General features: G+C 50.6%; 1 protein-coding gene across 4 annotated transcripts in view; it reads left to right on the forward strand.

Moving 5' to 3' along the window:
• Window positions 1–8876: 8876 nt before the first annotated feature.
• Window positions 8877–16829, forward strand: part of DNAH9 (dynein axonemal heavy chain 9) — a 392319-nt gene continuing 384366 nt past the window's right edge. For 2 of the 4 annotated variants that reach the window (XM_050919196.1, XM_050919197.1), the window contains exons 1-2: window positions 9267–9351; window positions 14958–15154. In XM_050919196.1, the coding sequence (XP_050775153.1) occupies window positions 15027–15154 (128 nt within the window). In that variant the 5' untranslated portion in view covers window positions 9267–9351; window positions 14958–15026. Of the gene's footprint in view, window positions 9352–11785; window positions 11917–14957; window positions 15155–16829 lie in introns of all 4 variants that reach the window. The other 2 variants (XM_050919195.1, XM_050919194.1) reach the window with 2 other exon arrangements.

Here is a 16829-nt window from a genome sequence, read left to right on the forward strand (position 1 = left end):
AATGTGCATTTGGCCATTTAAAGGCTCGCTGGTGCATATTACTCGCTCAGACCTCAGCCAAACAAATGTCCCCTTTGTTACTGCTGCTTGCTGTGTGCTCCACAATCTCTGTGAGAGTAAGGGGGAGACCTTTATGGCAGGGTGGGAGGCTGAGGCAAATCACCTGGCTGCTGATTACGCGCAGCCAGACACCAGGGCGATTAGAAGAGCTCACCAAGAAGCGGTGCGCATCAGAGAAGCCTTGAAAACGAGTTTCATCACGGGCCAGGGTACAGTGTGACTGCTGTTTGTTTCCCCTTCATGAACCTCCCCCGCTTATTGACTCCTTCTCTGTAAACAACCCACCCTCCCCCTTCGATTACAGCTTGCATAAGGAAATAAAGTCACTATTGTTTAAAAAGCATGTATTCTTTATTAAAAAGTAATTATAAAAAGAGGCAGAGAATTAACAAGGTATCCCGGGCGTGGTTTGGGAAGATAGAGGGAAGGAAGAGGCCATTAAGCACATTTCAATGTAATGACAGCCTTTTGGTTGGACTGTCCACGGGCGTGGAGTGGGCGGGTGCACAAAGCCTTCCCCGACGCGTTTTTACACGTCTGGGTGAGGAAGATATGGAACATGGTGAGTGGTGAGGGTGGTTAGACAGGGGCTGCAGTGGCACTCTGTGACCCCGCTGCTCTTCCTGAAGATCCACCAGATGTCGGAGGATATCAGTTTGATCACGCAGCAGCTCCAGCGTTGCATCCCGCCACCTCTGATCTTCCTGCCTACACCTCTCATCTCAAGCGTCTCTCCTATCCTCACGTTCACTGGCATCTTTCTTGTACTTTGCTACGATGTCCTTCCACTCCTTCAGATGAGCTCTTTCATTGCGGGTCACTTCCATGATTTCCGAGAACATTTCGTCTAGTGTCTTTTTCTTCCTCCGCCTTATCTGAGCTAGCCTTCGGGATGGAGTAGGGAGGCTTGAAAAATGTGCAGCTGCATGAGGGAGGGAAAAAAGGGAGAGAAGTATCTTAAAAGATACATTTTACAGAACAATGGTTATACTCTTTCACAGTGAACAACACTATTCACCTTACACAGCACATGTGATTTCACTATAAGGTCGCATTTTGCATCTTTTAATATTGAGTGCCTGTGGCTCTGGTGTTACAGATCTCACAGACGCAGGTCTGGGAATCACAATTCAGCTTGCATGCGTCCATGGTAAGCCACTGTCTTTCAGCTTCTCCAGCCTTCATATACACAGTGCCCTCTGTTGCTTCTTTCCTGTTAACAAGCAGCAGCAGACGCCAACCCCTCCCCTCCCCAATCCAATTCTCTAGGATTGCTTTACCCTTCTCCCCACCGCATGGCTGGTATAATGGAAGATCATTGCTAATCACCCTCCTTCCCCTCCCGCCCCGCCACCGCGTGGCTGCTAGCTGATAATCTTGCCTCTGCATTCCTGTGTTATTTGCCTATATTCATCCTTTGTAATCTGACCTAGTTTCCATTTTTTATATGACGCCTTTTTATTTTGTAGGTCACGCAAGATCTCGTGGTTAAGCCAAGGTGGTCTTTTGCCACATTTTTTAACAGATAACAGAGCGAGATAAAGAACGGATGTTTCTTGAATGCCAGCAGTCACTGGGACCATACGCAGCTATGCTTTGTCATGCAATGATACCCGATTACTTGCTACATGCATGGCGTGGTAAAGTGTCCTACCATGGTGGACGGAACAAGGCTGCCTTGCCCAGAAACCTTCTGCAAAGGCTTTTGGAATACCTCCAGGAGCGCTTCATGAAGATGTCCCTGGAGGATTTCTGCTCCATCCCCAGACATGTTAACAAATGTTTCCAGTAACTTTACTGGCTGCGAATGCATCCCAAGCCCTCATGGCAAATCAATCATTAAAAAATGCTTGCTTTTAAACCACATTTCATATTTACAAAGGTACACTCACCTGAGGTTGCTTCCATGGCTTCACTGTCTGGACTGTGGCTTGGAAGGGCTGAGAGGGTAATTCCGTCTGGGTCACAAAAAGCTCCTGGCTGTTGGGGCTAATGGAGTGCTGTGTGCTCGCTGCAAGGTCATCCTCCTCTTCCTCATCCTCCTCATCTTCCCCCTCCGCTGAATCCTCAGCCATGGTTGAGATTATAACCCCCACCTCGGAATCCATGGACAATGGGGAGGTAGTGGTGGCGCAGCCCCTTAAAATTGCATGCAGCTCAGCATAGAAGCGGCATGTTTTTGGCCCTGACCCGGATCTTCCGTTTGCTGCTTTGGTTTTCTGGTATGCTTGTCTGAGCTCCTTAACTTTCACTCTGCACTGCACTGAGTCCCTGGTGTGGCCTTTTCCCATCATAGCCTTGGAAATTTTTTCAAATATTTTTTCATTTCGTCTTTTGGAACGGAGTTCTGTTAGCACTGAATCCTCTCCCCATATAGCGATAAGATCCAGTACCTCTTGTGTGGTCCATGCTGGTGCTCTTTTTCTATTCTCAGGAGACTGCATTGTTACCTGTGCTGATGAGCTCTGCGTGGTCACCTGTGCTGATGAGAGCTCCACACTGGCCGAACAGGAAATGCAATTCAAAAGTTCGCGGGGCTTTTCCTGTATACCTGGCCAGCGCCTCTGAGTTCAGATTGCTGTCCAGAGCGGTCACAGTGGTGCACTGTGGGATACCACCTAGAGACCAATAACGTCGATTTGCGGCCACACTAACCCTAAACCGATGTTAATATCGATTTTAGCATTACTCCTCTTATTGGGGAGGAGTACAGAAATCGATTTAAAGAGCCTTTTAAATTGATATAAAGTGCATTGTAGTGTGGACGGGTACAGCTTTAAATCGATTTAACACTGTTAAAATTGGTTTAACTGCATAGTGTAGACCAGGCCCCAGAGAATCCAACTTCAGCCCCTGAAGATGACCACCCCCCGCCCCTTCTGGGCACTGTTACACTTGGCTGTTCTGCTGCTAGACCATACTGAGCTCCCAGAGCCAAGGGGAGAGCTCAGGGATACTCATACTCAGATTTCTAGCACTAGTTCACAAATAGTTGCCAGTTGTCACCCAGTGGTAAAAAGTGTATTTTAGCTCCCTCTATGGGCTGCTCCTTACAGAGGATAATAGCAAGGCTTTACCAGCAGTTTTTCTGATATTATTTGTATTGTGGTTGTGCCTAGGAGCTCAATCATGGGCTAGGACCCCACTGTGCTACTAGGGTGACCAGATGCCCCGATAAAATCAGGACTGTCCCAATATTTAACCCTTTGCCCCACGTCCCCATCAATGTATGATTGGGATGCCACTTGTCCCAATACTCAGGTAAGGAGGCGAGTGGGAGGGAAGCACTGACCCCATGGGTGCTCCTGGGCTGGAGCAGCCATGGAGAAAAATTGCAGTCAAGCTCCCTCATCCTCACTGCCTCCTCCCCTCAGGGTGCTGCATCCCAGCTCCTCCCCTCCTCCAGTGCTTCCCACCGCCTAACAGCTGTTTGGCAGCGCTTAGTGCTTTCTGGGAGGGAGTGGGGAGGTGGTGTGCTCAGGGGAGGAGATGGAGAAGAGGCAGGGCAGGGGTGGGGACTTGGGGGAAGAGGGTGGCATGAGGGCGGGGCGAGGGCAGGAAGAGGAAAGCACTCACCCAGGAGAGGGGAAGTCAGTGCCCTAGGGGTGAGTGGCAGGTGGGGAGGGTGAGGAGGTGAGTGGGGGGCTGAGCAGGGAGGGAGCTGGAGCTGGGGCAGAGCCTCGGAGGAGTGGGGGTGGACTGTGGGCAGGGCTGATGTCACCCCAATGTGTCCCAATATTTTAGTGTGATCTTCTGGTCACCTGCTGGGATACCACCTCTGCAAACCCAGAGTCTCGGCCTCTAACCCTAACCCCGTAAGCTATTTGTGCGGTAGGTGGCTGGGCTGCGGATCTGAAGGTTCAAACGGGGGTGGGAGGGGGGAATAAAAAACAGCGTAAAGCCTGAGCCTCTTTCTGTTCATTTTCATCTCCCTGTCTGTGGCCCAAAGGAGCCCAGAACCACCCTCCTTGCACTAGCCACATCGGCCTCTTGGAGGAGGAAGCTCAGCCTGAGGTAGATAGATGTTATTCCCAGCTTGGGTAGACAGACACATGCTAGCTCATACTGACAGTGGCCAGTGCCCTTGAGGGAATGAACAGTACAGGTAATCATCAAGTGATCCATCCTGTTGCCCATTCCCAGATTCTGGCAAACAGGTTAGGGACACCATCCCTGCCCATCCTGGCGAATAGCCATTGATGGACCTATCCTCCATGAACTTACCTAGTTCTTTTTTGAGTCCTGTTATAGTCTTGGCCTTCCCAACATCCTCTGACAAGGAGTTCCACAGGTTGACTGGGCGTAGTGTGAAAAAATACTTCCTTTTGTTTGTTTTAAACCAGCTGCCTATTAATTTCATTTGTTAACTCCTAGTTTTTGTGTTATGAGTAAATAACACTTCCTTATTTACTTTCTCTGCACCAGTCATGATTTTATAGACCTCTATCATATCCCCCCTTAGTCATTTCTTTTCCAAGCTGAAAAGTCCTAGTTTTATTAATCTCTCTTCATACAAAAGCCATTCTATACTCTTAATCATTTTTGTGGCCCTTTTCTGAACCTTTTCCAATTCTGATACATCTTTTTCAAGATGGGGTGACCACATCTGCATGCAGTATTCGAGATGTGGGCTTACCATGGATTTATATAGAGGCAGCATGATATTTTCTGTCTTATTATATATCCCTTAATGATTCCCAACATTCTGTTTGCTTTTTTGACTGCACTGAGTGGATGTTTTCAGAGAACTATCCATAATCATTCCAAGATCTGTCTCTTGAGTGGTAACAGCTAATTTAGACCCCATCATTATATATGTATAGTTGGGATTATGTTTTCCAATGTGCATTACTTTGCATTTATCAACATTGATTTTCATCTGCTATTATGTTGCCCAGTCACCCAGTTTTGAGAGATCCTTTTGTAGCTCTTTGCAGCCTACCCAGGACTTAACTATCTTGAGTAGTTTTGTAACATCTGCAAATTTTGCCACCTCACTGTTTACCCCCTTTTCCAGATCATTTATGAATATGTTGACTGGTCCCAGTACAGACCCCTGGGGGACACCGCTGTTTACCTCTCTCTATTCAGAAAAGTGACCATTGATTCCTACCTTTTAACCAAACAATGTATAAAAGAACGAACAAACAACAACAACAACAAAAAAAATGGGAGATGCTTGCCTGCTTCCGGGGGCCAAGAAAAGCCTTTAGCTCAGTCAGGCACCCAGGATGGAATCTTCAATTTCTACAAAATGGAACTGGTGGGAAAACATAGGACATTAAATCATGTGCCATGCATCCAATGCAGGCTAAAAATAAACAGCAGGCTAATGGAGGCCTTTCAAGCAAAAAAGGGGAATAAAGGAGGAATCTCAGCTCCATTCTCTTCAATCTACACATGGGTGACCTGCCAGCCCTACTGGAACAGTCCCCCAAAGCTAGGAGTTCCACTGCACAACTCTGAGATAAAGTGCTGCTATATGTGGCTGATGTGGCCACACTATCTAGCCAGCCAGTCCAGAGAAAGTCTGCCATACCCAGACCCTACAGGTCACTCTGGGAAAACTTAGAACTCAGACATTTCTGAATGAGCCCCACATCAACCAAACAAAAGTAGAACTGTGCTACAGAGCCATGGAGACTGAACACACTGTGCCATTGCATCCACATTCTTTATGAAAATATGCTTATGAATCTGAATATGATGTAACTGGAATATGCTTTATGCAAAAGGTCTCTTGTAAGGTATCATTACAAAGCCTATATTCTACTGTGTGTGTTCGTTCATCCTATTTGTTTGCATGTGTTATTTCTATGTCTGGAGTTAGGAGAATAAGATATAAACTTGTATTACTGATGTAAATATATTAAGTGGAGGCCATTAAGGGTGCTTCAAAATCAATGAACTGTAAATGGCTCTGTTTACCTGAAAACCTTCCTGTGTACCTGTGGGCCAGCTCAGGAATAATGGAGGCTGGGGTCTCACAGGACATGTGATCATGTCACTTGATAGCGGAATGCATCTTAAATCTGGTACTTTTCCATTTAGATGGAGGGGTGGAGACCCAGAGAGACAAAAGATTCCCGCCTTGTGTCAAAGCTATAAAAGGGAGTGGAGCAGGACAAAGGGTCCCAGTCATGAGAATACCCGTTTACCACCTAAGATGTCTGCTAAAACTAACAAGGACTGTACCAGGGGAAAGGATTGGGCCCAGACTAGGAAGGAGTCTATTCTGTGAAAGAAGTTTACTGGACTATCAGGATGAAATCTTACCTGTAATTAGTTTCTTAATGTATTAGGCTTAGACTTGCGTGTTTTGTTTTATTTTGCTTGGTGACTTACTTTGTTCTGTCTGTTATTACTTGAAACCACCTAAATCCTACTTTTTATACTTTTATTAATATGCCCAGAGTAAGTGATTAATACCTGGGGGAGCAAACAGCTGTGCATCTCTCTCTATCAGTGTTATAGACGGTGGACAATTTATGAGTTTACCGTGTACACGCTTTATACAGAGTAAAACAGATTTATTTGAGGTTTGGATCCCATTGGGAACTGGGTGCTGGAGGTAGGTAACTTGCTGAGCAGTTTTCACTTAAAGCCTGTCACTTTGGGGGCGTGGTTCAGACGCTGAGTCTGTGGTGCAGCAGGCTAGCATGTCTGGCTCAACAAGGCAGGGTTCTGGAGTCCCAAGCTGGCAGGGAAAATGGGCTCAGAGGTAATTTCAGCACATCGGGTAACAGTCCCAAGGGGGGTCTTTGTGACTGAACCCATCACACACACCTTCCCAGTAGGTCACAATAAATGTAGCAGGGGGCATCAGACTGGCTCTCAAAGCACAAGAAAAAGCTCTGCAGGCTTCTATGCCACAAAGAAAACACTGCTTCCTGCACAAGAAGCTGCTAAAACTATTGCCCAGCTGCAACCAGCCCACTCTGCTAGAGGGCAGGAATGTGATCTTGGGGTTTGCATTGCCTGGGATAAACCCTGACAGAAACCCTGTCCCTGCAGTTCTGCAAACAAAGCTGTGCAGAGGAACTCTAGCACCAGTGCTGCCCAGCAGAACCAGGCCAATTCCCCCTTCCAGTCAACTCCCTTGGAAGGACATTCAGCTTTTGGTGACATCCCAATGCTGCAAATGCTCTCACAGGCACAAAGCACTAGAGCAGGGAGTTTCAACCTTGTTTTATTTGCAGACCCCTTTGGGAATCTTAGACAGTCTGCAGAACCCCCCCACCCCAGGATTCATGGACCACAGGTTGAAATCCAAGCGCAAGCACAGTCCGCTCCTTTGTGTCACCTCCAAAGCTGTAGCCGGCAGGGGCAGGCCATGGATCCTCACAGAACTCGCCAGCCCCCCACACTGGCAGGAGCGCTGGTGTGTGTGTGCACACACCATTGAACCAAATGGTAACCTTGCATATGATGGAAATGATTTCAAGCCAGGGGGTGTGGCGGTCCCCCTCCCTAGTTCCAGCACCCCAGTTCCAGCACCCATGCACACTTAGGGTGACCAGATAGCAAGTGTGAAAAATCAGGATGGGAGTGGGAGGGCCCGGGCGGCTCCAGGTCCCAGCATGCCAAGTGCGTGCTTGGGGCGACAGGCTGCAGGGGGCGCTATGCCGGCCGCCGGGAGGGTGGCAGGCGGCTCCGGTGGACCTCCGGCAGGCTCCCAGCGGACCACAGGACCAGCCTGCAGCAGGTCCACTGGAGCCGTCTGCTGTACTCCCGGCGGCCGGCATAGCGCCCCCCACGGCATGGGGCAGCGAACTGTCTAGAGCCATCCCTGGGGAGGGCAATAGGTGCCCATATATGAAAAAGCCCCAAATATTGGGACTGACCCTATAAAATCGGGACATCTGATCATGCTGGGAGAGACAAGTCAAACCCCAGGCGAGCCAGGTGCAGGTGCCGGCAGAGTGATGGCACTAGGACACGCACCCCTGGGGCCCTGGGCCAGCGGGGGTGTGTGTGTGTCGGGGGCATCTGCCACAGTCCCTCGCACTCATCGCGAAACACCCACCCCGGGTTGAGCCACAAGCCTCCGCCTCCTGCCGCTCAAGGCTGGGCCAGCCGGAGGGAATCGGAGCTGCCTCGGCCGCTGCCTGAGGCGGGGGAGGAGCCGCGTCCAGTCTCCAGAGCAACCGCAGCTCCGCCCTGTACACACAGTCGCCAAGGAGCCTCAGCTGGCAGCCGGCGCGGAGCATCAAGCGCAGCCCCGGGCCCCCGGCGCAGCCTTCTCCTCGGACCCTGCCCCGAGTGCAGCCCCCAGCCCCGGGACTCGAGCGCAGCCCCCTCCCCAGACCCTGCCCCGGAACCCGAGCGCAGCCCCCTCCCCGGACCCTGCCCCGAGCGCAGCCCCCAGCCCCGGGACCCGGGCGCAGCCCTGGACCCGGACCCTGCCCCGAGCGCAGCCCCCAGCCCCGGGACTCGAGCGCAGTCCCCTCCCTGGACCCTGCTCCGAGCGCGGCACCCAGCCCTGGGACCCGGGCGCAGCCCCCAGACCCGGACCCTGCCCCGAGCGCAGCCCCCAGCCCCGGGACCTGGGCGCAGCCCCTAGACCCGGACCCTGCCCCGAGCGCAGCCCCCAGCCCCGGGACCTGGGCGCAGCCCCTAGACCCGGACCCTGCCCCGAGCGCAGCCCCCAGCCCCGGGACTCGAGCGCAGCCCCCAGCCCCGGACCCTGCCCCCAGCGCAGCCCCCAGCCCCGGGACCCGAGGGCAGCCCGCTCCCCGGACTCTGCCCCCAGCACAGCCCCAGCCCCCAGCTCCGGGATCCGAGCGCAGCCCGCTCCCCGGACCCTGCCCCCAGCACAGCCCCAGCCCCCAGCTCCGGGAGCCGGACGCAGCCACCTACCCAGCCGCCGCTCCGGGGCGTCCTGCCTGCAGCGCCATGGCCGGCCCGGAGGAGGAGGAGGAGGGTTCCCCCGCGGAGGACTCCCCGACCTCGGATCCCCGCGTCCGGCTGCTCGGGGAGCGCGTGGTGCGGAGCCTGCGGCTGAAGCCGGAGCGCTGGGAGCGCTGTGCGGGCAGCCCCGAGGCGCAGCCCCTGCTGCGGGGCTTCCTGGAGGGCGCGGCGGGGCAGCCGCCGCTGCTGCTGGTGACGCTGAGCCCGGCGGGGCAGCTGGGGCTCAGCACCGAGCTCCCGGCCAGCCCTGGCCGCGGCAAGGCGCTGTTCTTCCTGCGCAGGGGGCCCGGGCCGCTGAGCGTCCCGCCCGGCCCCGGGGAGCTGCTCTACGGGGACCTGCCCGCCTCCTCCCTGGAGCACTTCGCCGCCCTGGTGGAGGAGGTAAGGGGGCCGCACCGCGGGGAGCCCCAGCGCGAGGGCGGCTGGATGGGACCCCAGGAGCAGCCCCTTCCCCTCCGCGGTTCTGGGTCCTGGTGGCTGGCAGGGACCTACCCACGCGGCTGCCCCCCTTCTGGCCTGGCTCCCAGTCTCTAGCAGCCTAGGGAGCCAGCGAGGTGCCCAGCCTGGCTGTGCTAGAGCCCCAGGTCCCTGGGCGGGCCTGGCACCAGGAGGGAACCTCTCAGGTTCCCACCTTAGTTCAGAGGTCTGTGACCCATCCCCACCCTCGAGGCTCTCTCCCCTCAGCCTGACTGAGCCGGAGGTGGAAGCTGAGGAGCTGTAGCCTGGCCAAGCAGTGGGGTCTTTTAGCTCAGGGAGCAGCAGCTCATGCTTGGGGAAGCAGAGATTTCAGGGTCAGTCCCTGCTGTGGTGACTCAACCAGGGGTGTCCCGAGGGACACAGGTCACAGTGGTAAAAAACAAGTTGCTAAGGGGTTGTGTGCAATGTTAAGGTAACATCAAGGAGAACATGTTGCTAAGGGACAACAATGCAAAACTGGAACACACACAACACATCAGTATCTCGGTACATCAGCGCCACACATCACTGTTCCCAAATACCATCCATTCCCAGAGAAAAGCTGCTCTACTCATCCACACTCACTAGCCACCCAGATTCCCTTAACTCTGCCATCTGTAAGCCCGAGGCTAGCCCAGAAGGGAAGTGTTTACAAAATCAAAACACACCTGTAGACAGGGCCTGTTTAATGCCAGTGTTCCTATGGGATTAATCTGTGTTTCTCATGGTTAGCTTGATTTCTGTTTAGGACTTGTCAAGAATCACAACCAATTTATTATCTTAATATTGTGAACTAGAATATGTTACCAGTATTTTTCCCGATAGAGGTGTCACCTAATGAATTTTTTTTTAAAAATAAACATTTGTTTTTAATTTGTTCAGTATGAATTTAAGATGGAAAATCTACACAATGATAAGAGTGTATGTGGAAGTAGATGTGAATGTGGCAGTATTTTGGAGTTGGCATTGTTATATTAAGACATTGAACCTTCAGCTCACAGTTGTAGGCTACTAACCAAGTTATTTTGATTTTGTGGGGTAGCATATTTGTTTATGGGAAGCAATATTACATCTCAGTCTTTTTTATGGGTTCTGCAATTTGGTAAGTCGTAATTGCACAGATTGCAGTGTTTGTGTACTGTGACTTTGTTTGTAAATGGTGACAGGTAGCATATGAGAGGACTTGTAAACTCCAGCTGTTATGTAGAATTTTTCGGGTGTAATGAATAGTTTTAGATTGATGTCGCTGGGGCTCCTTTGGTCATGTGTCCTGAGCAGGGTGCATGTGCTGATCTCTGCTATGCATATTTCTTTATGTAGCTTTTTGTCCGGGAGATGTAAGCATTGTTTTGTGGCATTCCACGGAGGATAGAGTTAAGGGTCTGACTGTGGTGACTAACTGAGTAGGACTGGTTGGCTGGGGGAATGGGCAGTGTGTGAGTGAGAGAGAGAAGAGGAGGGATGTAGGTGAATGACTTTGTGCTGTGTTTTCTGGCATTGTGCATTTGGGTTTTGCGTCGCTGTTTCTCAGCCTCCTGAACTGTTTTTCACAAAGTGTCTTTTGTGTTTGAATTTCCTGGTTTTCTTGAAAATAGAGAGAGGCAGGCTCAAGAGGACTCAACCAAGGAGGCTCCTCCTCCTCCCCTGTGCAGTCGCTTTGCACCTGCTGTGTGTGCAGAATAGGGTGAAGCTGGGCTGGCACCAAGGGGCTGCATGGTTCCCCTGGGTGAATTGCACCAGGGGCACAGTGCCAACCCCATAGATTCTTCTGGCACAGGGGATGTTTCAGGGCAGATGGAGGGCAGAAAGAGACAGGTCTGCACCCCAGGGATCCCCTGGTATAGTGATGCCCATAGGGACTACGGAAGTGGGAGCTAGGGAGGGTAAGCTAGGGCTGTCCTCAGAGCTGCTTCCTCTAACCTGCTACTGTGGCCTCTCTGTCCCCTGTCTGCCCCAGCATCACATCAGGGAGGTGCAAAGCCTCCCCTCTCAGTCCCTGCACTGACTCAGGAACCCAAGGTGCTATAGAAAATCCACACTCAGGTTGATCATTCATGACTCTTCTCTGATCTGAACAAACTGCACTATTGGGCTGAATCAGTCAGTCACACTGGGGACAGGAGCAGGCCCTTCCACTAGATGAGCCCCCAGCTCTGTGGTGATGCCTCCTATGGGAATGCCTCTGCTTGTGTCACATGTGCTGCTCTTTGGCAGAGGGATGGAGCTGGGCCTGAAGGCAGTGCAAGAGCAGTGCAGAGCTGCAAGCAGAGCTGCTAAGCAGACTCCACCCCCTGCTGAAGATCTTCATGTGATTCTCTCAATCTTCCCATTCTCCTACTCTGCCCTTGCCTCTCTAAAGGAGAGCGGTACCCAAGTGGAATGAACACTGGTCTTGCTGGCTAGACTGTCTTCAATGACCTGCAAGGAGGACTTGAAGGAGTCTGAAGAACCTCTCCTTTTGCTGACCGGGGCACCTGACCAGAACCCAGGGTAGCGACATATTTTCTGCTGCAGTAACATGTATGGCCCTGGCAGTTGGGATGTCATGCAATTAAATTCACTGTTTTATTGGGGATTTTTCTTTTTTTTTTCTTTAGTTTATGAATTAAAATTAATTTTAAAATGGGTCCTTTAAGAACTTCAGCAGCTTGTTAGACTCTGCTCAGTCATTGTCTATTAACAGAGAAATTGGCAGAAAGGTGAATCTTGAGAAAATCTGGTGCAATAATTAGTTGTTTTTGAAGATATAGATAGATTAATATATACATATTTAGGATTAATGGGAACTTTATTAATTATTTCTCATAATTGAAAGTTTCCCCTTCAGCAGAGGCTGAGGAATAAAGTTCTGCTCTAGAGAAACTTACCAAATGGCTGCCATCTGTTCTCATGAGGACTGAAGCCACAGGCTGCCCATAGCAAAGATAGCCAACCCCTGCATTCTGCTGCGTCTCTCTGCCTCCAGCACAGGTTCACTCCAGTTGGGAAGAGAGGGAAGAAGTGTCCATCTTTGGTAAGGGCAACTGATGAGTTCAGTCCTATTGAGAACAATTTGAGATGGTGACTATTTTGAGAAGGCAGAAGGTGGTTCCAGAAACCACCTGGAAACCAAGAGGCAGCCAGAAGAGGTCCCAGAGCAGTGATGTCATGTGCTGCTGCCAAGATACACTGCATTGTTGACCTACACAAGGTCCTCGTCTGAAAGAAACGCACAACTTCAGTACAGGCGAAGATGGACAAGAGCCTTCCTAGAAGCTGCTGCTATATGATTATGATCATCTAGCAAGGGCTAGGATCCAATATCCCCTCAGTCACAGTGGCTAATACAATCCCTGCCATATCTTCTGGTTGTTTTCTCCAACCAATAAACATTACCTCTGTCTTATTTGGACTGAGCATCAGCCAGTTAGCTCTCATTGAAGTCCCAATCTCACCCAGACATCACAGAACAGTGGGCTGGTTTGAATCAGACAGAGATACACTGCTGGCTGTCAGCATACTGAAAGCACTGGTCTCCCATATCCTCTCATTAACCTTTCTAATGGCCTTGCACACAAATGGAACAAGAGTAAAGACACGCAGGGATCTTCCTGGGCATCAGATGAGTGCCTTCAGTGATGAAGAAAAGTCTCCTAAAGCCACCTTCTGGAGGGAAAGGAGTCACTGGAGAACAACCCCATCTGCTCCTGTTACATTCTGCAGTTTAGGACCAACGATATTGAAAGCATCTGGTAGAATTAATCATATTAGCCTGGACACCCAGTCTCCTTCCATCCCTAGGGTGAGATAATTTCTGCTAGAGCAGTTTCTGCTCTGTGCCCTTATTGACAAGGGTCAAAGAGACCTGAGACATCTAGGTGTTCTGCAAGTTGTTCTGTGTCTAGAATCTTAACCAGAACCGGAAGATTAGACACTGGGCAATTGTCAGCCAGAGTGTCAAAGTTAAGCGTTGGTTTTTTGAACAAAGGAGACACAACAGCTTCTGTAAGAGAAACTGGCATGCTGTGCTTTCTAGGCGCTGGCTGTCTCTACTAGCAACAGAAGATCCAGTCCGATCTTGACACAGCATCAAGACAATAGTGCTTTAGCTGAGCTGCAAGTGGCATCTTTACAGCTCTCAATCAGCACAGGATGAATACGTGCTGTGGAAGTGACCACCACCCACCCTTCAGTAGAAAGTTGTTCTGGAGTAGGGACTTCACTGAGCACACAGCATGGGTGGATACAGAATATGATCCCATTGGATCACTTCTGGATTGAATGGGACTGGCCTTTAGCTTTTCAGCAAAAGCCACAGGCAGTATTGGGGAGGTCATGAAAGGCATTGTCCCCACAGCCGTCTGAACACCTGAGGTGTGCAACTGAGTTTAGCATGGAAGATCATGAGGCTTAAGAACAATAGTGACACAGGAACTATCTTATTTCAATCAAAAGATGGGACCACAGTCCAGGCTTTGGGATGGAATGTTAGGATGGCTTCCCCCTTAAGAAAACTGTCATCAAGGCCTGCAGCTGCCACTCTCCTGGCATATGAGAGAGCCTGCAGGAAGGAATCTCCAATGACAGGTGAAAGGAGCAGACACCAAGAGGCACTGAAAGATCCACCGTAGCCTAGATGAAGTTGGATTGCAGTTCCATAGAGTCACAGTTTGTGGTTTTGAACATACCTGGTGCTCAGACCTTTAACATGCTCTTTTTTAACGGCTGCCCACAGACTGAGCCCTCTTGCACGACAGAGTTGGAAACCAATCCCAAATCCAGTAAAGACAAGGAACATTTTAAAATGACTAGTAAAAGGACAAGAGGCTAGAGCCATCCGTTCACCCACTCCTAGTTAGAGCCATGTGGGTGTAAAGCAGGCGGGCAGATCATGAGTGGAATTGTCTGGGTCCCTTTTCTGTTCCTTTCAAGACTCTCAAATGTTTGGGGTTTTGAAAGGTGTAGAATATAAGTAAGAATTACTGTTTTGGGGTGTGGTGGGATTCCAACATCACACACTTTCCAGCATAACTCCTGCTGAACCAGTAGCTTTTTATTTGGGAATAATCTTTTGATTTCTGAGCTCTTTGTTCTAGACACTGATAAATGCAGAAGCAAGGAGCAAATACTGCCTACAAGTGAGTTCTGGGGTTTTATAACTAAATTGTGTCCTGTTGAAAGGTACTGAGCCTACAAACCCTCTAATTATTCACAAAACAGGTGGAGTGTTGGGGGCAGAGGTGCAGGCTTCTTCATAGGTGTCCCAAATATAAACAGCAAGGACTGCTACTGTGGCGTAGAGGAGAAGTAACTTGCTGTGGCTCATTCAGTCCTTGGAGACTGCTCCGATTGCCAACAGGGCTGACAATTATAATGGGTCCATTAGGAACCAGCCTGAACCCCCTCCATGCTCATTTCACGTGGACACATGGGATCCAGTTTGGTGGCTGGCTGATAAAAGGCTCCAGGGCCCGGGAGCTATTCAGTTCCATTTGGCTTTTTCTTATTTATTAGTTATCTGCTGTAAACTGGTTTAATGGTTTATATTACAGGTAGTAGCACCAGTCTTGGCAAACCAGAAGAATCACCACAGCTGGCCACACGTGGTGTCACAGGACATTATGCGTCATGTCCACAGCCTGAAAAGTAACATTTTTGTGGTTATTGGTCAAGTAAAAGGGAAGACCCTGCTCCCTCTTCCAGCAGGCTCTGAGAGAATGGAGTATATCGATTGTGAAAATGAAAAAACGTAAGTGAAGTTTTGAGTTTTCATCTATTTTGCTCGCTGCGTGTTTGTTTTTATTTCTGCTAGGAATCCCATGCAAAAATAAGCAGGACTTTCCTCATTCACTGTCCATTCTCCTTGCTAGTCAGCCAAGGAAGTGAGGCCTAATTCTCAAGCTGATGGCATTTCTGTTTGTCTGCCTGTAGTGCGATAACTTTTGAAGATCACATCCAATCAGTTCCACAATTTCTGGGAACATTTGAAGCATCAGTGGGAAGAACCCCATTGATTTTGGGGGTAGTCAGGAAACCAAAATACTGGAAAAGCCTCATTTCCTTACTGTGTCCATTTGATGCTCTATGCAGAAGGGGATTGTGACATCAGAGGTAACGCAGCCAGTCATCATTCACACCCTCTAGTTCAGGGGTGGGCAAACTTTTTGGCCCAAGGGATAGCTCAGTGGTTTGAGCGTTGGCCTGCTAAACCCAGAGTTGTGAGTTCAGCCCTTGAGGGGGCCATTTAGGGATCTGGGGCAAAAATCTGTCAGGGATGGTACTTGGTCCTGCCAGTGAAGGCAGGGGACTGGACTCAATGACCTTTCAAGGTTCCTTTCAGCTCTGTGAGATAGGTATATCTCCATATTATAATTATCTGAGTGTAGAAATTGTAAGGTGGGTGGAAATTGGGATTGGGGTATAGGAGGGGGTGTGGGGCTGGGAATGAGGTGTTTGGGGTGCAGGAGTATGCTCTGGCTGGGATCAAGAGGGTGGGAGGGGGATCAGGTGTGAGGGGGGTGGCTCAGGGGTGCAGGCTCTGGGGGGCACTTACCTCAAGAGGTTCCTGGAAGCAGCGGTATGTCCATCCTCCAGCTCCTGCGTGGTCATGCGTCTCTGCTGTGCACTGCCCTGTCTGCAGGCGCCTCCCCTGCAGTTCCCAATGGCCATGGTTCCTGGCCAATGGAAGCTGCAGGGGCAATGCTTGGGGCATGGACAGTGTGTGGAGTGGAGCCTCCTGGCTGCCCTTATGTGTAGGAGCCAGAGGTGGGACATGCTGTTGCTTCCGGGAGCTGTGCAGAATGGCCTCCAACCCTACACCCTGGCTGGAGCACTGGAGCGGGGCAAGCCCCAGACCCTGTTCCCCAGAGGGAGCTTGAGGGCCTAATTAAAATGGCTGGTGGGCCAGACTCGGCCTGTGGGCCATAGTTTGCCCACCCCTGCTCTAGATAATTTACATACTTCAATCCTATTGGTTGAAATGCACCAGCAAAATAAACCTGTGGGTCAGAACTGAGGTGCTCTGACAGAATGGGGGTGTGTGGGGGTTCAGGGCTGGAATAGTGGGAGCTGCTTCAGATCAGGAGCTGTATTGGAGTGAGGCTGGAGCTTTGCACTGTGCCTCCCGCCCCACTAAGCCTGGCTCAGGCAAGGTCATTTTACCTTTGTCCAGTCAAAACTTGTAATTTAGCTAAACAGTGCCCATTTGGTGCCACAGGTAAAGATATTTCTTTGCCTGCGGCTGCCAGGGGGAACTGTGAAGGGGAGAGATGACCAAGGCAGGCAGCAGGGTTAGGGGTTAAGGTTTAAGACTAGGGTTTGGAAAAAGAACAGGAGTACTTGTGGCACCTTAGAGACTAACAAATTTATTTCGGCATGAGCTTTCGTGAGCTACAGCTCACTTCCTCACGAAAGCTCATGCTGAA

Source organism: Gopherus flavomarginatus, chromosome 12, assembly GCF_025201925.1.
Source record: "Gopherus flavomarginatus isolate rGopFla2 chromosome 12, rGopFla2.mat.asm, whole genome shotgun sequence".
Taxonomy (NCBI): Eukaryota; Metazoa; Chordata; order Testudines; family Testudinidae; genus Gopherus; species Gopherus flavomarginatus.